At 32.5% G+C, this 24,026-nt stretch overlaps 1 protein-coding gene and 1 pseudogene across 2 annotated transcripts; one reads left to right on the forward strand and one right to left on the reverse strand.

Annotated features, from left to right (window-relative positions):
- Nucleotides 1-12,817: 12,817 nt before the first annotated feature.
- LOC120255345 lies at nt 12,818-18,191 on the reverse strand (annotated as a pseudogene).
- LOC120255346 (glucomannan 4-beta-mannosyltransferase 1-like) lies at nt 15,440-17,029 on the forward strand. Of its 2 annotated transcripts, XM_039263190.1 has the most exons (4): nt 15,440-15,556; nt 15,654-16,145; nt 16,238-16,385; nt 16,946-17,029. In XM_039263190.1, exons 2-4 carry the CDS (start codon nt 15,960-15,962, stop codon nt 16,975-16,977), a joined length of 366 nt encoding a protein of 121 aa, XP_039119124.1. In that variant the 5' UTR covers nt 15,440-15,556; nt 15,654-15,959; the 3' UTR covers nt 16,978-17,029. The 2 variants fall into 2 exon arrangements, with proteins under 2 accessions (XP_039119124.1, XP_039119123.1); XM_039263189.1 differs by lacking the exon at nt 16,946-17,029 and having other exon boundaries at nt 16,238-16,466.
- Nucleotides 18,192-24,026: the final 5,835 nt, after the last annotated feature.

Here is a 24,026-nt window from a genome sequence, read left to right on the forward strand (position 1 = left end):
TTCATTGAATATTTCATATTTCAAGCAAAATTGGTTTACAACATGCGAATGCCTTCTGAAGACAATAACTGCTTGTGGTTGGTTTAATTATTTGTCTTGTAAGCTGTAGTGTTAAGTATTCTATTCTTATAGTGTTCTATCATGCATATGAAAAATTAATTTTAAAGTTAAATTTATAATATTGAAAGGGGCTTGTCATTTTTAACTTAGTTTTAATCTATTTTTATAGTTAGTAACTGTTAGTGCAACCGCACTATTTAATTAGCATGATTTGACACTAAAACAGCATGACATGGCAACCATGGTGACAAGGCATAATTGATAACATGGCAAGCATGGTGACATGGCAAGGAGACTTGGCTTACAAAGCAAAACATCTTGAAGATCTTGGTGGAGCTATTTTTAGTAAGTCTATAACATGGAGAAAATTATCTTGAAGACTATTTGAAGACAAGATCATATCAAGACCATATTTAGGTGATTTGATTGAAGACTAAATATGGTAGAGCTTAATTGAAGAAATATCTATTCATGGTATGAATGAAGGCTAATTGAAGATATGATTTGAAGAATCCTTGATGAAAATTGATTGAAGTCTATTAACGGCAAGATTTGAAAACCAAACTTGGGTGAATTGAAGATCAAGTTTGGAGAATCTTTGAAGACCAAATTTAGATGGATTGAAGACTAAGTTTGGCAAGTTTCATGAAGACGCACAGGGACGCTGCGCCCCTTGCGAGGCTGACGTGATGAGGAACCCGGGGACGTAGGCTAGTTGCCGTGCAATGGGATCGGGAGATTTGGCTGCATCGACTCAGACTAAGAATGACCGGGAGGTTGATGGGTCTTGAGGTCATCCGTAACGTAACCAGAACTCAGTCAAGTCAGCAGTCAGGGCCATGTTGCAACTTATGTTACAACAGGAGTTGCAATGACTAATTTCGAAGGTTTTTAAATTAGTAGCCGTGGAGATTCTAAAAGAGATATGTGTCTATATTTGGGGCGTTGAGGCGTCTATATAAAGTTTCTACCTTACTCGTGAGATTGAAAGTGTGACTCTTGGGTGACTCTTGGAGGAGAGTGTGTAGCACGCAGACATTTGAGAGGGTAGTGATTTTTTTATTATTGAGAGTGTGAGTGGCAAGTGTTTGTACTCATCTATTTTTACCTCTTTTAGTGGATTGTTTATCTCCGGGCTTAGCCCCCCCAGACGTAGGTGAGGTGACGCCGAACTGGGTTGCCAATCTTGTGTGTCTCCTTCTTGCTTGGTTTGTGTGAGTTTTTTCTTTGAGTGTTTTAAGTGTTCACTAAACCACAAACCACATCACCGGAACTAACAGTAACCATAAAAAAATAATCTAAAGAAAAGAGAAACAAGTATTGTATATATTTAGGATAAAAGAAAATTATATATTTTTAATTAATTATATGAATTGGTGGCGTTCATGTTCTTATAAAAATATTCAATAAGAGAGTTCCATTGATGTTTTGATATTTGGAGTAATTATAATTTATTAAATGATATTAAATGAAATAATATGCAGAGAATTTTTTCTTTGGACAGTGATGAGGTCATTTGTAAAATTAAATAACATAATTATTTACGAATAAAGTAAGTACTAAATTATACATGTAAAAAATTAAAAAAAAAAAGGATAAAAAAGAGTTAGTTGTGCAACAATAGGAGCAATTTTACCATGTAAAGTGTAATTAACACATACCTATTTCCAATTATTTTATTATAATCAAGTAAACACAAATTCAAGTTTAGTAAATACTCTTTAAATGTTTTTTAAAATAAGTTTACAAAAAAAAATTAAAATTTTATTTAACATATAATGTTTGAAATTTTGGTTTCTTTCATAAATTCAATTTTAAACAATATGATTTGTAATTATTAAATTATTTATCAAATATAATTATAAAATTTTGCATGACAAGAAACAAATAAATATATGTAATATTAATTTTAAAAAAATAATTGAATAAAATGTTTAAAATGTTAACGATATCTAATTTACTTTACTTATCTTGTTATTTAGTATATGACGAGATTAAAAATATATTAATTCCTTTCGAATAATGACTACTTAGGATAAAAGAAACTAAGAAATCACAGATACTGTAAATTTAAAAGTTAAGACGTACTTTTTTTTATAAGAAATTAAATGATGTGTTTGTGAAGGCTATTAAATAAACACAAATATATATAATGTATTTTTTTATTATTTTAATAATGTGAATGACTGATTTATTAAAAAGCAAAAAAAGTACAAATAGACAAAACATAAATAAACAAAAAACAAAACCAACAAACAAAAATGAAACAACGAAAATTAGAATAACAAAACAACATAAAACTATGAAGTTAATTATCAAGGTGAAACACTTTAAAGCTAAGAAGGGAAGGAAAAACTTAAAAATAAAAGAGATACAAATTAAAACTGCAAAATTAGAGTTTTCCATCATAAAGTAGCAAGGGTTGACTCATATACTAAAAAGACTACTTAATAATCAGATTGTCAAGTAGAGGATTTTCTTCCGTGTTACCATCCAAAAAATATAGGAAATGTTTAACTGTATGAATCTCGATGCTTGGGAGTTGCTGGAGCTAAAAGTGGTGAGCCGTAGAAATTTAAAATGGAAACATGTAAATAGTCTTAATTATGATAGGAATAGGATCAATCACACATTATTGAAAAATTCTTGTGTTTCTTACTGGCCACATGTTGCGCTTATGCATTTGATCATTGATAAGATAACTAATATACCAAGAGACTCAAATATTTTTCATTTTAATTTTTTCAAACTTGGATTTTATTCATTTAATTATTTAAAATTTTAAAAACAAACAATTTTTTTAATTATAATTATTTTTAATATTATATTTAATTGGTTTCCTCCAATATTGCAATTAAAATATAATAATTTGAATTATCTTTGAAATCAATAATTATTTTAAATAACATTCTAAAAGAGCAGTTTGTGTGTTTGTTTTCATAATTGATCTGTTGTTCTTGCTTTTATAATGAATGATTTGTGAATTCACAATTTATTCATTTCTGGAACAATATGTATGCACATATTGTTATATAATAATAATAATAATAAACATTTGTTGTGGCATGAGATTCAAGCAATGGATTGCGCATAAAATTAAAAAAAATGAATTATGGATTTATGAAAGTCTCAAAACTTTCCAAACATGCCCTTTAATTTTTTAATTTATCAGATAATCCTTTTTTTTTTTCAGTTTATGTTTTTTTAATTATTGCATTTTATCCGTTAATTTATTCTATCTTATAATATATATTTTCTGCTTAATATGTATAGTATTTATTTAAAATTGGGTGTTTATGTGTTACCATATAAATTTTCACTCAATATATAGTATGTTTTTTGTTTAATATTTGTTTTTGATGTTTAATATCTGACCTTTTCTTTTAATATTATGTGTTTCAGCTTAAAAACATTAGGGCATTTTGGTCAACATCAGTTACTTTTATGACATAATGAGTGAAAAGCACGTTGTCTGAAAAACAGACTTTTGGGAATACTCAAATTTGGCTAGAGGACTTTTAAAATATTTCAAAAATATAATATATATATATATATATATATATTAGTTTTTTCTTCTAACAATTTCTCAATAACTTATCAAAGGGAAATTCTAGCTGATTCACATTGCAAGAATTACATATCCCGGGAATTAATTGAACATTAAAATATAATAATTATACTTTTTTTTATTGAAATAAAATTTGAATTTTCATATTGAAAGGACCGTGTAATTTTTTATTTATGTTTTGAACTAAATTTATTGTTATCATCCATAAATTATAGATAAAAAAAACCTTATTCATTTATGATAAAAGAAGACTATAAATTCTTTATGAATTATGAATCATTCTTGCTCATGTTGTTATATAAAAAATGACCAAAAAAAATTCAGTGGAAATTTTAAATTAAGAATAATTATAATTTACTAAGTAATGTTAAGCGAATTATATGCAGGAATTATCTTCTTAATTAGAGAGTGATGAGGTTATTCGCAAAAGTAAATAATATGATTAATTAGGAATAAAATAAGTATTAAACCACAATATATATATATATATATATATATATATATATATATGCATTTTAAGAGTTAGTCACCCTTATAAAAAGCAATTTTATTATGTACCCGTAGATGGAGTAATTGGCAGCTTCTAATTATTTTAAATTCTTTTATCATCATTAAGTATGCAAAAATACATGTTTAAATAATACTTGCTAAATGTTTATCTTGTAATAAACTTAAACGTTTAAAAATTTATAATTAATTCCTGACCTGGAGAGAGTTTTTAGCATTTAAGAGGTAAAGTATAATTTGTGTTTGTTACATGAACTAACAATGCATATATAAAAAAAACTAATAAAAAATATGTAAAAATAAATGAAAAATAAATTGAATGCAATTTTTAAAATGTAAAGGTATACAGCTATTATTTTTTAAGTTTAACACACTTTATACTTTTTTTAATTACATGAGGAGAATAAAATAAAATCTATTAATTTTGTTTTTCTAATTATACCTAATTTGAATAAATAAGTTATAAAAACGATAAAATAATATAAATCAAGGGACATTGAAAATTAGCACCGTATTCAACTTTCTTTTTAAATTGTCTTTTAATCCCTTAATTATTTATATTAAAAGAACAAAACATAAATTAAAATTTAAATATAATATCATATTTAATTGGTTTCCTCCAATATTTCAATTAAAGTGTATAATTTTAAAGCTATAATTTCTATTATCTTTAAATGACTAAGTATGATAAATAATTTTGTAAAAATTCCAGTTTCAAAACTAATCCATCATTCTTACTTTCATATATGTATATATATATACAAACACAACATAGAGCTTTCAAAATGAATGATTTTGTTGCTTCTTCATAAAAGATGGATGCTCATATAACTTTCCCAATGGAGCTGATTTTTTCTTTTTAACGTGAAATTCAAGCAATGAATATATCTATTGGTGATGTCTTTGCTGTTTTTTTTTTCTAATTATCTATAATTTTTTTTATTCATCAAAATGACAATTAAGCTATGACATTAATCTTAAATCAGCATCTAGCCATTTTAAATTACTAAAAAATTGAGTGTATTTTTTATTTTTGCAATTTTTATTATTACTAAAATAACTCAGGTTTTATCATTCAAAATACTTAATCAGCAGCTAAGTGTTGATTTGACATTGATGTAATAATTTGAGTTATTTTGATGAATACATCGGAATTTTAAATTATTAAGACAATTTTTTCGAAAAAGAATTCATCTTGGAAAGAAGTTTTGTTCTCTATATTTTCTAACGGCACCAACGGCTTTTTTTTAAAAAAAGTTGCATTTTTTTAAAATTATTTATTAAAATGAGTATTTTTTTAATTAATTACCAAAATACGTAAAAAGTACCATGCATGGTACTTGCATAACTTTTTTTGCACATGGGTTATTAATAATTTTTTTTAATTTTATAATAGTTTTATATATGATATTTTACATTTACAACCTTATAAAATTTTTAATTTTTTCACAACTCAATTTAAATTTCACAATGGTTTTTTTTATATAATATTTTACGTTTTAGTCTTTATAATTTTTTTAAATTAAATTTTTTTCTCACAACCCTATTTAAAATTTACAATGGTTTTTTAATATAATATTTTACATTTAAGTCCTTATATTTTTTAAATTTAAATTCTTTCTAACATATATCATTTTCAATAAGTAAAAAACACATATCATACCCTAAACAAATAAAAAGGATAACATATATTATAAAAAGATTATGACAATCACATATTACGAACGACTTGGACAAGGTGCATTGGGACAATTCCGACGACTATAACATTCATTTCGACATAAACCACAACACTTTTGCTGACCGACTTCTCTTATATCATTTCATTATGAATTCTTGTAGATTTGGGACGCCCTTTCAAAGATCTTCGCATTGTAATGTCAGGACGCAGACATTGACCACTGTGCAAGTAGTCTTTCATAATATGTGATTGTCCTAATCTTTTTATAATATATGTTATCTTTTTTATCCGTTTAAACTTTAGAGTATGATATGTGTTTTTTTTTATTGTAAATGATATATGTTAGAAAGAATTTAGATTAAAAAAAATGTAAGGACTTAAACATAAAATATAATATTAAAAAACCATTGTAAATTTTAAATAGGGTTGTGAGAAAAAAATTTAATATAAAAAAAATTATAAGGACTAAAACGTAAAATATTTTATAAAAAAACCATTGTAAAATTTAAATAGAGTTGTGAAAAAAAATTTAATTTAAAATTTTTATAAGGTTGTAAATGTAAAATATCATATATAAAACTATTATAAAATTAAAAAAAAAATATTAATAACCCATGTGCAAAAGAGTACTATACAAGTACCATGCATGGTACTTTTTGCGCATTTTGGTAATTAATTTAAAAAATACTCATTTTATTAAATAATTTTAAAAAATGCAATATTTAAAAAAAAAACCTCCACCAACACTGTCACTTTGAAAAATTTCCGGCATCCAAAGGAATAGCATTGCTATAGAAAAACACCTTGAAATAGCATTAGAAATCTCATCCCTTGCACTTTGGCTATCACTACTTCTTTCCATCATTTTTTTTTTTAATAATAGACGACAAGCGTCTTTTTTTTATGAATATAAACAGTACCAAACAGCACTAGAACCCGGATGTACAGTATATATATAGTATGGGAATAATATAAAATCTCGGGTGAATAGTATATAAACAGTACGGTGAACAGTACTATTGGGGGAGAGATTTGAACCCGTGACCTCTATCATTTTTTTTTAAAACATCTTTTTGGTGTTTGTGGTTCTTTTATTTATATACATCTCATTATTTAACAACAGATTAAAAAAAAAGTCAAGTGGAGTGTTTTTATCTTTTAAAAACACCTCGTTGAATATATCATCCATGAATAGATAGATTGTAAATCTTTGTTATTTGTTTTAACATGACATCTGCATAGTTTATCTATATAATTATTATTGAAACCAAAATAATATGAAGCAATGCATCATAGGTTGAGGTCTGGAGCACTATGACTTCTAATTAGCTCTAAGCCGATTTAGTTATTATTATTATTTTTCTCAACCTTGAGTTTGTTATGAAACCAAATAGGTTTAGAGCGTGTCAATGAGTGCTCCTTGTTTTCTTTGTTAGTTTACTTATTTATGTTCTCTGGTCATTAATATTCTATACTAATGGTGCTCTATCATGTACGTGTTTTATTTTTAATTTTTAATTTTTAATTTTATTTAAGCAAACAAAATAATCTTTTTGGTTCATCAGTGTTAAATCTGATTCAAATTGAAATCTCTGCAACACCTCTTGTTCAAATGGCCCCAACTCTAGAGAATATCTATATAAACATAGAATTTTTTTTTTTATAAAAAAAAAAGTAATTCAATGTCAAATTGACAGTGAAATAATAGACGAATTAAAAGGTAAATCTCCTCTCTAAGTCCTGTCTATTACCAGCGTTGCTTTATTAAATGATAACTGTGGGCAACCAGAGCTGAGAAAATTTACATTTTCTTGGCAGCAACACATCTTAAGACAAACAATAAACCAAACACACTTGAAAAAATTAAGCACTGATCATCTTGTCCATGCATGACATTAACACTAACATCATAAAGTATCAAGTGAAATCAAGTAAAAGGAGAGTTCAGTTACCAAGAAAATAATTGAGGTTATGGATGCTAATCATGCTTACTATGTTCACTGAGCTCAAGAAACTACATAACAGGCAGCATTGTGCAGTACTGATAAAACAAAAAATGTGAAACAGCAAAATGAAGAGAGAACAGTGTTAATGCAAGCTATAGAGGAGACAACTAAAACAACAGGAAGAGAGTCAAAATGATCAGGAGTTTTTCTAATTTCTCTTAGTCAACATTCATCTCTTCTATGAGAGGTTTTAAACACTACAACACAAAGCTGCCATAATGGCTTTCTCGCAATACGATGCATGCATGGACCAATTGCATGGTAGCATGCTAACTTAGTAAAACACAAAGTAACTTTTCAGCACACAAAAACATGATAAAGATTAAACTAGGTACTGTCTTATATGACAGTTCCTTTTCAACCAATGCTGACCAATTAATGGGAGAGAGTTACAAGTAAAGAGACAGAGTTCTTTACTTGCAACTCACTCCTTCCTCTTTTCATGCTTAGACTTTGAGTCACCCGTTGACATCCTCCCTTGACTCAAAGTCTCTCACTCCCAACCTTGACCGAATATGGCCGTGCTTCTGTATTCCCAGTGGCTTTGTGAAGATGTCAGCTATCTGCTGGTCGGTGCTACAATATTCAAGCTCTATAACTCCATCATTAACAAGATCACGGATGAAATGAAAACGTAACTCAATGTGTTTTGTTCTTCCATGCAAGGCCGGATTCTTGGTGATCATGATCGTTGATTTGTTGTCGCACCACACTACCGTTGCTCAAAGTTGTTTCATTCCACAATCCTCCAATATCCTCCGCAGCCACACAGCTTGACAGGCAGCTGTTGACGCAGCCACGTATTCCGCTTCAGTAGTGGAAAGCGTGGTGATGTCTTGTTTCTTGGAGCCCCACGAGACAGCCCCGGTTCCGATGTTGAAAATCATTCCTGTTGTGCTCTTCCTATCCTCTGCACACCCAGCCCAATCGCTATCCGAGAACCCCACCAATTTGCACTCAGAACTCCTAGAGTACCAGATACCATAATTCTGGGTTCCTCTTAAGTACCGCAACACTCGTTTCCCAGCATCAAAATGTAGCTTACTAGGATTACTGACAAACCTGGAGAGAATTCCAACTGCGTATGAGATGTCTGGTCGTGTATGTGTTGCATATAATAGTCTCCCTACCAAGCTTCTATACATCTTAGCATCCACAGCTCCACTTGAATCTTCTGCTTGTAATTTTTCATTTACAAACATTGGGGTTCCTACTGCCTTGCTTTGATGCATGTTAAACATCATCAGTATATCTGCAATGTAGCGTCTTTGAGTAATAAAAATTCCTGTCTTGCTTTGTTTCACTTCAATGCCAAGAAAGTGATGAAGACGTCCTAAGTCTGTCATTTCAAAGGTTTCTTGCATCTCCTGCTTAAACACCTGCACCATTCGTTGCGAGGAGCTCATATAAACAATGTCATCGACGTAGATGCTCATCAAGAGAACATTATTCTCTCCATCCAGCCTTTTATACAGTGTGTGCTCATTCACACTCCTCGCAAAGCCTTTGTGTAAGAGATATTCATCAATTCTTGCATACCATGCCCTCGGTGCTTGTCGCAAACCGTATAAAGCCTTGTGAAGTTTAAACACCTTGCTTTCACTGCCCTTCATCTCATACCCAATCGGCTGCTCAACATAGACCTCTTCTTGGATAACACCATTCAAGAACGCTGACTTGACATCAAAATGGTATACAGGCCAGCTCAACTGCGCTGCGAGTGCAAACATCACCCTCACCGTCTCCATTCGTGCCACAGGTGCAAATGCTTCTTCAAAATCCACTCCTGGTTGTTGTGTATATCCCTTTGCGACCAAACGCGCCTTGAATCTTTGAACATTTCCATCTGAATCCAGTTTGGTCTTATAGACCCATTTTAAACCTATCACCTTCTTCCCAGCTGGATATTCAACCAACTCCCAAGTGTTATTCTTGTTGATAGATTCAATTTCCTCTTCCATTGCCTTTCTCCAAACTGTAGACTTGACAGCTTCTTCATAGGTTGTGGGGTCTGCAACGTTTAGAAGTAATGCACATCTTTCATAAATTTCATTCAAAGACCTTACCTTGCGACTTGGCGACCCATCTGTTGTTACAACTGGTAAGATGTCGGTTTCTTCTTCATTATTTGGGGTGTTCTCTGTTGAGTCCCTGCTGTTTGAGATATGATCTTGGTTTGAATGATGATCAACCTGAGAAGCTTCAGAAATAATTGAAGGATTGTAGGCTTTTGGAACACTTGAGCTGCTCCCAGAGTCAAGGAGTGCACCGACAGGACTAGTCGAGTCCTCCTCCCATTTCCAGCAATCTTCTTCATGAAACACCACATCCCGACTTATGATTGTTTTGTGGGTTATTGGATTGTAAAGTTTGTAAGCCTTAGAGTTTGTACAATACCCCACGAAGATACATTTCTCAGTTCGATCATCAAGTTTATGCAGATGATGTTTAGGAACCAGTGAGAAAGCAATACTCCCAAAGATTTTCAGGTGTGTTACTGACGGTTTCACCCCATGAAAGGCTTCATACGGTGTCATGTTAGTCACTGCACTTGTTGGAGAGATGTTGATGAGGTATATGGCTGTGACAACAGCCTCTGCCCAGAAAGAGGAGGGAAGTTTCTTGCTTTTCAACAAACTGCGAGCCATTTCCATTGTGGTGCGATTCTTCCGCTCCACAACACCATTCTGTTGAGGTGTATACAGGGCCGAGAACTCCCTCTTGATTCCATACTCATCACAGTATGCAGAAAACTCTTTATTCAGAAATTCTCCACCTCTGTCAGAACGTAGAGCCTTGATGAAACATCCGGATTGCTTTTCAACTATACTCCTATACTTCTTAAAGGTATCGAAGACATCAGATTTGTTTTTGATGCAATAAACCCAGCAATAACGGCTTCGATCATCAACAAGTAAAAAGAAATACCTACTACCTCCTAAGGATTCAGTTTGCATAGGTCCGCAAAGATCCATATGCACTAGTTGGAGGTTTTCAGTCGCTCGAGAAGCTTTCCCAGTGTCAAACGGCCTTCTTGCTTGTTTTGCAGCTACACACTCTACACACTGATCATTCTCTTCAATCTGTGGCAATCCCTCAACCAAACTATCCTGAGCCAAATGCTTTAAGCCTCTATAATGGAGATGTCCATAGCGCAAGTGCCACAATCTTGAGGTTTTTTGTACTGCTTCAGCTATGTTTAAGCTGCCAACACTTGCAACATTCAAGGGAAACATATTATTCTGTGTTCGAGGTATGGTGATTGCCTTCATTCCTGTCTTTGAGTCAACTATAGTGCAAGCATCATCAGCAAACAATACAGAATATCCATTGGATAGAAGCTGACCAACGCTCAGTAGGTTATGAGCAAGACCCGGAACATACTGCACATTATGAAGAAGCTTAACACCACCTTGTAGAGTGGATAAAGCTACAGTGCCCTTCCCTTTGACTGTTATCTCAGTATTATCACCAAGACGAACATTGAGGATGAAATTTTCATCCAAATTTTTGAAAAGATCACGGTCACCGGTCATGTGATTGCTGCAACCGCTGTCCACCAACCATAGGGCATTATTGCGTCCATGGTTTGTACACTGCACCATAAATAGGTTGCTTTCGTCTTGCTCTTCAACAACAAAGGTCGCCGGCTTCTTCGTGTCATCCTGGTTTCTGTCTCTAAACCAACAGTTGGCTCGAATATGGCCATATCGTTTGCATAGATGACACTGCACATTTGTTCGATAGGTCGTGTGCTCGCCAGTGCTTGTTTGCTGGTTGTTCTGCACCCTTCCTCTGCCGCGGCCTCGTCCTCGAGTCCAACTTGTCCCACGTCCTCTGAATGAGGCTTCAGCACCTCTGTATGAGGCCTCAACTCCTTCCTTGTGTTGAGATTTCTCCCCTCGGACATGCAAGATCTTCTCATCAATATCATCGGCTTGGGTTTTTAGACGAGCCTCATGAGCCTGTAGAGAGCCGCACAACTCATCCATAGTAAGCTCCGTTAGATCCTTCGACTCCTCAATGGCCACCACCACATGATTAAACTTGGGTCCAAGACTCCGCATCACCTTGCCTACCACCATGGACTCCGACAACGTATCTCCCAAGGAACGCATCTGGTTGGCCAGATCTACGACCCGAGATACGTATCCTTGCACTTCCTCATTGTTTTTGATACGAAGATTCTCGAAAGATTGCCGCAAAGACTGAAGCTTCACGGCCATCACCCGACTGGTCCCTTGGTACTGTCTTCTTAGTTTGTCCCAAGCTTCCTTTGAAGTTGACGCTGCTGCAATATGTGAAAACAGGGGCCGGTGTACCGCTTGCTGGATAAGAAACAATGCATGAGAGTCTCGCTGCTTGTTCTCCTCAATCTTTTTCTCATCTTCTTCCTCTGAGATCCCATGCTCCACCAAGTCCCAGAGTCCATGAGAGCGAAAAAGAGTTCTCATCATGATACTCCAATGTTCGTACTCCTCACCATCAAAGACCGGGACTGAGGTCTGAGACATGCGTGCTACGCTGTTGCTGCCGGACGCCATAACTCCACAGCCTCGTCGGACCGAAAAGATCTCTGATACCACTGTTAATGCAAGCTATAGAGGAGACAACTAAAACAACAGGAAGAGAGTCAAAAATGATCGGGGAGTTTTTTTCTAATTTCTCTTAGTCAACATTCATCTCTTCTATGAGAGGTTTTTAAACACTACAACACAAAAGGCTGCCATAATGGCTTTCTCGTATACGATGCATGCATGGACCAATTGCATGGTAGCATGCTAACTTAGTAAAACACAAAGTAACTTTTCAGCACACAAAAACATGATAAAGATTAAACTAGGTACTGTCTTATATGACAGTTCCTTTTCAACCAATGCTGACCAATTAATGGGAGAGAGTTACAAGTAAAGAGACAGAGTTCTTTACTTGCAACTCACTCCTTCCTCTTTTCATGCTTAGACTTTGAGTCACCCGTTGACAAACAGGACTAGGTCATCCTCTGAGCAGCCTTTCCTTGACCTTGGTTTTGGCCTGTGATTTAGTTCCCATTATTCCACCTCCCCACTTCTTCCTAGCTAATCTCATCAAATTTGTCATTAAAGTTGGCCTGAAAGAATAATAATCATAGTCTCAGTGAACAAAGATTAAAAGAAAAAAACAGCAGCAGCAGAAAAAGGTGGTGTATATTTTAGGTGTTTACCTTGATAGCTTCCAGGATTTTGCTGAAATCCAGTTTATCCTCATTCTTCACGGTGGTCAGACACAACACTGTTGACGGTATGACTGAAGTGTGTACAGGCGAGGCCAAGCATGGTGAGGGAAGGCCGAAGATGAAGGAGAAGTAATGAGGAAGTGATGGGTCATCGTCCATGCTGCTGTTCACGACTAAGTATGGAGATTGACGAGGTACAGGGATGGAGAGCATGGCACTGTTCATCAAGTGCTGCAAGTAGTCAGAATGGTACATTGCAGTCAACCAAAGAGTATGGTGGAGTGTGACTTTTGGAGTTGGTTATGTTAGTTGGGGTTTTGAGAGAGAAATGAATTTAATACTATGCATATCTCTCTGTTTTTGTAACCAGCCAATGCTGGACCATGTTAACATTTTGTGTGGCCAATCAGGTGTAAGTTAGTGTCTACTTCTTTTTGATTTAAATAGTGAGGGAGACTGAATGGTTATTGGCTGGTGAAGCACTAATTCCTGGTCCACTTTTATTTTGATCCTTTGACCATGAAAACATGAATCCATTCTCTCTTGACATTTCATCAAACACTTGTGTTTGAACTGGGCATTTCATCAAACAACCTGTTATTTTTCTTGTTCTTTCTTTGCATCATCCTCAACAAACACTGCGGCGGTCTTCTGGTGCACAATCTGTAGTTGATAAATCAAGAATGACTGCATATGAGAACATAAATCTTCCTAGGATTTGATATTACAATATCTTAAAATACACGGGATGCACCGACCGATCCCAATCTTGCTTTTCCTTTAACAATACAGTAAGGAATCTCCATTTTCCTGCACAATGCTGGCAGCCAAACCACCAACTCGATTGGATCAACATCATGAGCAATAACCTCCAATTGTGATTTGTTCTGCACGAAAGAAGGTGACATGTTTCAATAAATTATAGGTAAAAACTAAAAAGCGATATTCAAGGCTCTAACTTGCATCCAATAAGAGTGATGGCATATTATCCTACAAGATTGAAGGAAACAAAGACAAATTAACAGAGGGAAATCAAACCTGTTCAATAAGGTAGGTAACATGATTCAACCCATACTTAACAAGTCAATTGGCTTCTTAACTTCAACAGTCCTTCCTTCAGCCTCAGCTTGGGTTCTCTTTAACAGGCGTTCCTTCTTTGCTGCTTTGTCCTCAGGTCGGTATTTGAGAGGCATCTTGAATAAGTTTGTGACTGCAAAAATTTCCACAGTAGGTAATTTAAAATATACTTGTCACAATCAGGATCCAAATAAAGAACATTTCAGACACAGAAATCAAAGACAATTATTTTGAGACGATCCAAAACTTGAGACATAGCACGAAACCTTTAAAAAAAAAATGCTAATTCCAATCAGCAAACAGCAAGAAACAGAAGCTAGTGATGGCGACTAAAAATGAACAATCATGTATGTTAAGCATTGAATTGACGAGTTAGGCTCCAATAGTATATTCCGAATGTCCCATCCACAATTTGAACACAAATAGCAAAACTAGGAAAATGTGATTAACTAACTCTTGATTTGATAAGTGTTTTCCACAGCTTCTTAGGGACATTGAACCCTAACTCTGCCAAGAATTTCTGATCAGAAGTAAAGCCAGCTTTTATATGCACGCACCTATCAGTCTGAAGATGAAGTTTAAAGCCGGATCATTACAGAAATGAGAACCCATGGAAATGGCAGTCACATAAAATGATATAGGCGAAATAAAGATATTCTTTATTAATGATGTACAAGGAATCCGATCGAGCAACACAATAGACCTTAGTCCACTGGCAATTGATGGCAAACACTGAAGCTCTTAGCTAACAATACAAAGATTTCAATATGAAGACTTGATGAAGGCATTTGTTTTTTTTTTACTAGTGCTACTCAAGAAAGATAAGATAATGCATTGAGCCGTACTGTACGTAGTGAAATACAATTCAAAAGAACATATAATAACAGCAAAAGACAGATCATGAAAGATAGCAATTATACTAGATAATAATATGACTAGGTCTTGAAGACCAACAGAGATAATTATTTTGAGAAAAAGGCAGGCTGAAGCAAGCAACATCACACTTGACATTGCCTTCATACGTCAATCATCAACTATATTGGAACTGTAACAGACTAGATAGGAAAATTCACCCACTTTCAAATCATAACGTCTTGAACCAACATCAACAATCAGTATACTATCACTCTCTGTTTTCCACAAACAATCACCACACCAATTTATAGCTTTAGAGACAGAGAAGTAGAGCCGGTTTTAGAAAACCGGCTCAAATAGTTGGTTTGAAAAATTATCAAACTATGTTTAGATCCGGTTTACAACAACCGCTTGTTAGTGTTAAAATATTAAAAATTAAAATTAAAAATCGCCCCTTTTTTCGGGCAATTTCCACGCGTCATCGGCGACCACACGCGCTCAACGCCGGCGTCGAAGGTGAAGCGAAATGGTTGGCTGAAGCCATCGCCGGCATCCAACACAACGCATTCTACATGCATTGCGCTCTGGTTTGCACCATTGATCTCTCCTAATCCTCCTTTTTCCCTCTATCCAAAACCCTAATTCTTCGATGGTGTTGATGGATCCTGACTTTCTTCTTTCTAGGATTCGAATAATTTAGGAGGAGATGAGGATGAGGGCATTGGAAGCCATGTTGCTGCTTTTGATCTGGATTTTCGCCAATGTTTTGGGATCCAAATGCATGGGGTTCAATCTCAGTATGGATGTTTTCGTTGATGGTTCGGCGATCTGGCTCTCCAATGGCATCAACGCAGGTAACTTTGTAGGTTTTCTTAATGTATCATCGTATGAAAGGTTTGGGGAGGATGAGGCTTGGTGGAAGATTGTGGAGATGTGGGTTTTGGTGAGAGGGACAGTCGTGAAGCCGATGATGAGAGTGGCGATGGTGTTATGTATGGTATGTCGTTGATGTTGCTGGTGGAGTTTGTGTTCATGGCTGTGGTGAGCCTTGGGGTGAAGATTTTGAGGAACCCGGAGATCAGGTACAAGTGGGAGGCCTTGACGGAGGATCCGGAGATTGGGACTTCCGTCTATCCTATAGTGCTTGTCCAGAACCCCATAATCAATAAGAAAGAGGTAAGAGAAATGGGAATTAGGGTTTTTATTATGATAATAAAATTAAGTGAATGGGAGTTTGATTTGGATTTGATGCAATGTTTGATTTGAAGGTGTATAAGTTGTCAATTGGAGCTGCTTGTGGATTGGCATGGCCGCCGGACAGGTTCATAATCCAAGTGCTGGGTGATTCCACAGACACAATTGTCAAGATACCTCATACATGGTGTATTGTTGTAGAAATTTTACTGAATTTAAGAGGTGTGGTACAGTGTTTATGGAACCGATCTTCCTACTATTTTGGAAGTGCTTAATTCTAGGCTAGTTTCTGTTTTGCAATAATAAAATATCAGGATTGATTGGAAATTGGTATTTGCTTACCTACTACTGTAGTCAGTGTATATAGTCCGAAAGATTGTTTAATGCCCCGGTGGTTGAATTCATCTTTTTAATTTTTTTGTTGTTTTTCACTTGCATTATGAAATTGAACATTAATTGGGTCTACGACATGATTTCTCATGTTTTATTATAAATAGGTAGCCATTTCATGTGTATTAAATCTTCAATTTCTTGGTGGAGTTCGAGCTAGTTTTAGGCCTTCATTATGTCTATCTGCAGAAAACTTATCGTCAATTTCAATTTAACAGAAGAATTAGGAGGAAAAAAGAGGGAATTGATCCGATCAGATCAGCTTTTGATCAGATAAAGGTATGATAGTGACAATAGCTTAATATTTGATCATGATATCATTTTTTTATCTATTTAGAATTAATCATAAGTTTCATTAAAAGCTTATCTTATTCATTATTATAATTTTTCAGAGGGTGAAAAATCCACCAATACACTTGAGTGACTTTGCTAGTGTTGACTTTATGAAAGAAGAAATCAATGATATTGTGACCTGTTTACAAAATCCCACAACTTTCCAGGAAATAGGAGCTCGTGCACCTCAGGTATGGTTATCTCAGTCATCCTTATTGAACATATTTGCTTAATTATTCTAGGCATCATTTTGTCCTGTGCTTAAATAAACATTCAACAATTTTTCTGCTCTCTTTTGTCCCTATTTCCTCCATGCTATCTTCCTGCAAATTTGTGTTTGAATGTGAGATATCACTGACCTCAAAGAGTAATCCATATTAGGTTTTTTTCAAACGAGCTAGATTCCATGTGGAGCTTGTGCAAAAATTTAACTAGTATATTGCTTCAGTTATGCATTAGGCTTCCTTATTTTTTTGGTCATTGTTAGTATATTGCTTTGAGTTATGCATCGGGGTTTCATAGGAGTAGTGTCACACACATAATTACCCTGATGCATATCTTTTTAACCACATCATATAATATTGTTAAATTTACATCTAATGGGTATTGTCATACTAGGCATATTGCCAAATAGTATTAAACAATGTAAAAAAGAAAAAAACATAATTCTTTCTATGATGACATAACTGCTATCATTAAATCTGTAAAAAAACATACATATACATAGAGGGGTACTAAGAGTTATATATATGAATAATAACAATATAATAATTAATCTAGTGGATCAAGATATACCATTTAACATTGATTTATATTAAGTAGAAGTTTCGAAGTACCTAAGATGACCTTGACAACATCCATGTGTGTTCTGTTCCGAATATGGCCGAGTTCGGAGTCTGGCGACCGATAACAATCAGTGAGAAGTGAGGACTGTATCATGGTGATTGCTGCAAAGAACACCATTGCCAGAGGACCAGCTTGCCATCCAAGCTGTGTTATACTCCATGCAAGTGATAAAACACCAGAACCAATCACTGCAGTTATTATTGTGTGTTGTTGCAGTCTTTAAAGTCCTTGCCAAACAAACATATATATCAAATTAAGATAACAATAAATTAAGTTCATGATGTACTAATAATAATAATATAGATTAAACAACTTAATTACCAGTTCTATGTATTTCTGCATCTTGATCGTATGGTGTTTCTGGGAGCTCTAGCAGTAATGGAGTATTTCCATCTCTTCCTCCACCCATTGTCTCTTTTTATTTTTTTTTTCTTTGGCTGAATGATTTGAGGAAATGGAGAGTTTTTAGTGTTTGTGGTTGGTTGTTTGGGACTTGTTTTTATAGGTGTAAAATTTAAGTGCTCAACTAAGTTTTCTGAATATATCAATTTATTGTTTTTGCTTCATTGTATGGAATAATCTTAATTTTTAGGTTACCGGATCTTGAATTTTGTTTAATTTTCCTTGTCATGATAATAAAAAACCTTAGACGTTACTGTACTTTTTTTTTTTAATGAAAGAGACACTTTGCTGACCTTTAGGTTGTTGGAAAAGTAGATATTTGCTTGTTTTTCTTTTAATATATTAGGATGAATTATTGAATTTGTAATAATAAATGTTTCTTTTTTATCCAATATGTGTTGATCAAGTGACGTTTCATGGTTGTTCAGAAATGGGTTTGTTGTTTCCATTATTTAAAATAAGATTGTTAAAAATAATTAGAGATAATTAATATGCATTAAATTTGCTGAGATTTGTCATATTCATTATGTTGAATATCTGCTGTCCATGACCCATCATTCAACAATGCTATCTATTTTGGGATTTTTCCACAACACTTGTAAATGATGTTTGCTCTGTTGTTCTATATGAAGGAACATTATGAGTCTTACTCTAAATAGATAGAGTGCTGAATATAGCCTTTTCTCAATAACATTCCTTGAAATTTTTCTTCTTATTTATAGAAAGTCTTCAATGTGAACATCAGAGATCTAAATTGGATTACATATTAAACTTTCACATATGGTTTGACATTTTGTCGAGCTTAGGGAGTTGTAAGTTCTTGTGAGACGTATTGTGTCAGGAGAGGGTATAATACAAAGCTTTTTCTTGTAATGAGAATGCGCAATTTGATACGGCAAACCCATGTGCTATAGATGCATTGGATTGGGCATGCATTGAAGATTGTGATTAGATATTGCTCCCTGTGTGCTTGTCTTTGCAGAGGCCTTGGTGGCCAATTGAGATATGATCAAATGCAATTAGTTGCTAACCACCAATGTCTAGATCACTAACATCATGGTTTCAAGATAATGGTACATATTTGGCTCAGCTTGAGAATTACTATTCAGTATTTCAAGCTACATATATAAACCTATTTTCAGATCCGATGATGTGTGTGTATCTATTTCATCAAGTACCTCTGGTGATTTGATTTTCAGGACCATTTAGCTCCAAGTGGCTATCTCAAGATTCCAGCTGTAAGTAGTCTTTTTTTGCTGCACTTCACTGCATTATTAGTATATCTGACCAATCTAACCTGGGATCATAATCAACTCTCATATATATATATACTTCCTCCATCCCTCTCATATTTTTGAAGGTGTAAGTCTGAATATAATGGATTATGAAAGTAATCTTGCTACGGGTTTTTGAAACTGACCTAGTTCCCCTGTGATAGTTTATGTGGTGTTATTTGTTCTCGCATGAGGTGAACATGATTCTGTTGGATTTATTATTTATTTCACTACAGTACATGTCAGACTACTTGGAAAAGTGCATGTTTCTCCCAAGGCTTAACAATGAACGCCCTGGTGAGAGAAATTCAACATGCAAAGAATTTATTTGATTTTAATTACAAATAATGTAGCTCTCATTTAAACAAAGTACATTATAATGTTATAATGTAACTCTTTACAGTTCTTTATTTAATTTTAATTACAATTATTGCTCTTTATTTGATAGTGTTTATTTATTTATGTAGGAGAATTCATGGTTAAAGATCGAGAGGGTTGAAGCTTAAGAGGGTATATGAAGCTTTTTACTTTGTGTAATTAAGCGAAAAAAATATTTTGTAATAAAAGTAGACATATAGTGTAAAACTCTTCACATTTTGTTTTTAATCAAAATACATTTCATTTGAGCTCTTTACTTGTCAATAAAAATCAATCATATTGAATTTAGAATACTTTTGAATGTATTGAAAAATTTATGTTTTTCATTTATAGGTTAACAAATTTATTTATTATTAATAGAAAAATAAATTCAATTCAACAAAAAAAATTTAGAGGCGGTTATAAACTCCTATAAAGCTATTTGTAAGGGATGGATAACAAATTATTAGTTATAGAGGTGGTTATAACCGCCTCTAAAGCTATTGGTATGGAATGAAAAATTACTAGCTATAGAGGCGGTTATAACCGCCTCTAATAGCTTATAATTAGAATTGGTTCCGTAGGTAAAACTTACCCAACAGTTGGTACAAACCAGTTTTAAAATGTAGAACGGGCTTGATACGAGACAGTTTAGAGACAGGTGAAAAAAAACCAATTCTATAGCTATAGAGGCGGTTAAAATCGCCTCTATAGGGCTTAAAAACCGCCTCAATAGCCTTCTTTTGGTGTAGTGAATGTAGTTAAAAAAATTGAAACCGGATCCGGAGTTTTAAATTTAATGGCAAGATTTAAACTTATAGAACTTTAACCAACCTAAATATCACCATGTTTGCGCTATATGTTGCATCAGTTTGAAGATAAATAGAAAAATTGATATACACAACTAATATGACTAAGAATGAACATGCAAGACTCTCAAGCTCAGGAATAACATGGACACACAAGACATGTTTCTTGCTCATAAAAGTCAAAGAAAGCTCAAGAAAAGAAATACACATCTCAAATTTCATAACATTAACCTCAGCACAAGTTTAAAATATTATAAAAATGCATCGCATCAAAAATCCTAAAAATAACTCTTTTAATCATCAATGACAAGAATAATGCATTAAATTATTCTTGAAAGGACTTTGTAATTTTATAGTTATTAACCATAAAAATGGGTAAAATAAAACTAACAACAAGTATCGAATTAATTCATCATAAAAGTATGTTTGAACACACTTTTATGATGAAAGAAAATTAAAAATTTTTTATATGAATTATATGAATTGTTGGCTTTCATTTCTTATAAAAATTAATAGAAGAGTTACATTGAAGCTTTGATATTTAGAATAATTATAATTTATGAAGTAATATTAAATGAATAATATGCTGAGAGAATTTTTTTTTTTTTTGGAGAATGATAGAGGTTATATGTAAAACTAAATAATATAATTAATCACAGGAAGTATGAAATCACAATAAACATATATGCAAATTAAAAATTTAAAAAACAAAAAAACAAAAAAAGAGTTGCTTGTGCATTAATAGGAGTGATTATGTTATGTAATTACTTACAATTAGTAATTCACACTTTCTAATCATTACTAATTATTTTATTATCATCACGAGCATGCAACTTCATTTTTAGCAAAATACCCTTTTAAATATTTATCTTTTTAAGAAGCTTACAATAAAAAAATATAAAAAAATTTAATCTAAAAAGGCTAAATAAATTGTCAAATTTTTTATTTTTCCCCCCATAATTAAATTCTGTGATTTTCAATGACATTTTTAAAAAATCTTTGAATTCTTCTTGAGCAATAACTAGATATAATATCAAGGAATCTCAAATAATACAAATTCAAAAATCAAGGTGCATTTTGTTATAAGAAATCAAATGATATGTTTGTGAAGGTTATTAAATTCGGATGAAAACAGAAATGTAAACGTTTGGACTTATACATTTAATCTTTGATAAGATAACTAATATAGTAAGGGATTCAAATTTTTTTAATTTTAATTTTTTTTTTCAAACTTGCTTTTATTTATTAAGTATTTATATTCATAAAGCAAAGGGAAAAATATTTAGAGATAATTATTTATAATATTATATGTAATTAGTTTCCTTTAATAAGGTAACAATATTAATTATATTTTATATAAATAAGTATTTTAGAAATAAAGTAGCGGTTTGGATGTTCGTTTTCATAATTGATTATTTGTTCTTATTTCCTTTATATATATACACAACATAGAACTTTTAAAATGAATGCTTTCTATGTTCACAATTTGTTCATTTTTCTCACAATATGTGCGTATATGTTGTTTTATAATAATAATAATAATAATAATAATAATATATATATATATATATTTTCTTTAAATCATGGCTCATGTAACGGGTTGAGCTTGGAGTTATACCTGGCTCCAGTTTGGTTTAAACAGTAGAATCAAGCTGAAACCGTAAAAACAGTTTTGGTACCAAATTGAACTCTGAACTAAAACTTTAAGGTTCCGGTTAAAGTTTTTATGAGTTGAAAACTGGAATCGAGCCGCTGGTTCCGTTCTATTTTTATTTTTAAAATATATATAATATAATATAATTTTTTTATATATTTTAATTAAAAAGAAACAAATTATTTAGAACTAAACCGGAACTAAAACTGTAGTAGAACTGAACCGGAATTGGAACCTTCAGATTACACAGTTTGGCTCCGGTTCTAAAATTTAAAACCGAAACCGTTTTAAACTGTAACCGAACCGTGGTTGGGTACACATGGAGTGCAAAAGGAACCTATATTAGAGATATCAACGGGGCGGGGATTCACTGGGGGATACATTCCTCAGCCCCCGACCCCGAAAATATACTCCCATCCCCGAACCCGGCCCCAAACCCGAATATGGGGAATTTTTTTCCCGTCCCTATCCCCGCAGGGATTTTTTGGGTTCGGGGATTCTCCGACCCCAATTAATTAATTACAATATTATTATTATTTAAAATAAAATTTATAAAATATTTTCTAAAAATACCATAAAAATTTTTGAATAATTGAGAAACTTATTTATAAATATGACTTAACACAAAATACCAACATACATAACCACCAATAAATTATTTGTAAAATTTAAAAAAATTTAAAAGATGTAATATAGTTAATATAAGGTTAGAATTTTATTTAATTTTTATACTAATGTTTATTTAATTATTAATAATTTACTAAATAAATAAATAAATATATGGGGGTTTTCTAATTTTTATTTAGATATCATGTTTAACACTGTTCTTACCTATGAACATACATAGCTAATGTTTTCAATATATATATAATTTTAAATTAAATATTTAATATTTCGGAGGCGGGGCGGGGATGATATTCCTCTACCCGGTGCCAATGGGGAATTTTTTTCTTCGGCCCCGACAACGTCCCCGATCTCCGAAAAAATTCTCCGACCCGGTTTCAACGGGGCGGTTAATCGGGTTCCCCGTCGGGAGTGGGGCCAATTGACATCCTTAACCTATATCTTTCTATTTTCATCTAACAAATCCCTAATAATTTATCAAGGGAAAATTGTAGCATACTGTGGCTCACGTGGTAGGAATTACATATCTGGGAATTGATGTAAGTCTAAAATATATATATATATATATTAATTATATAAATTTTTTTTTAACAATTTAATTCGAAAGTTAAAAATTTTTAATATTTATAACAAATTATAAATTTTTAAGGGAAAACAGTACCTTGAGCACTTATAATAATGGAAAAGTATAAATATTTAATGAATTATGAATTGTTTGTTCATGTTTTTATAAAAAATTAAAACAAAATCCATTGGAGTTTTGGTATTTATGATAATTATAGTTTAGTACGCAATATTAAATGAATAATATGCCGGGAATATTTTCTTTGACTAGTGATGAGGTTAAACTAAATAATATAATTAATTAGTAATAAGATGTGTTAAATCACAGTAAATATACAAAATAAAATTAAGAAAGTAAAAACAAAATGCTAGTTGTGCATTACCAATTATGCACAAATACAAGTTCAATAAATGTTCTTTTAATTTTTTTTAAGACAAACTGACCACAAGTATCTTTTTATTTTTTTACATTGTGTTTAAGAGATTTTTAATTTTTCAAACATAAAAAAATAGAAAACCACTATATTATGTTTTGGTTCTTTAAATACTTTTTTAATTGGTTTTTTATAAGGAACTTATAATAAAAAAAAAGCTTTATTTTAATTAACAG

The sequence above is a fragment of the Dioscorea cayenensis genome, unplaced genomic scaffold, assembly GCF_009730915.1.
Source record: "Dioscorea cayenensis subsp. rotundata cultivar TDr96_F1 unplaced genomic scaffold, TDr96_F1_v2_PseudoChromosome.rev07_lg8_w22 25.fasta BLBR01000959.1, whole genome shotgun sequence".
Taxonomy (NCBI): domain Eukaryota; kingdom Viridiplantae; phylum Streptophyta; class Magnoliopsida; order Dioscoreales; family Dioscoreaceae; genus Dioscorea; species Dioscorea cayenensis.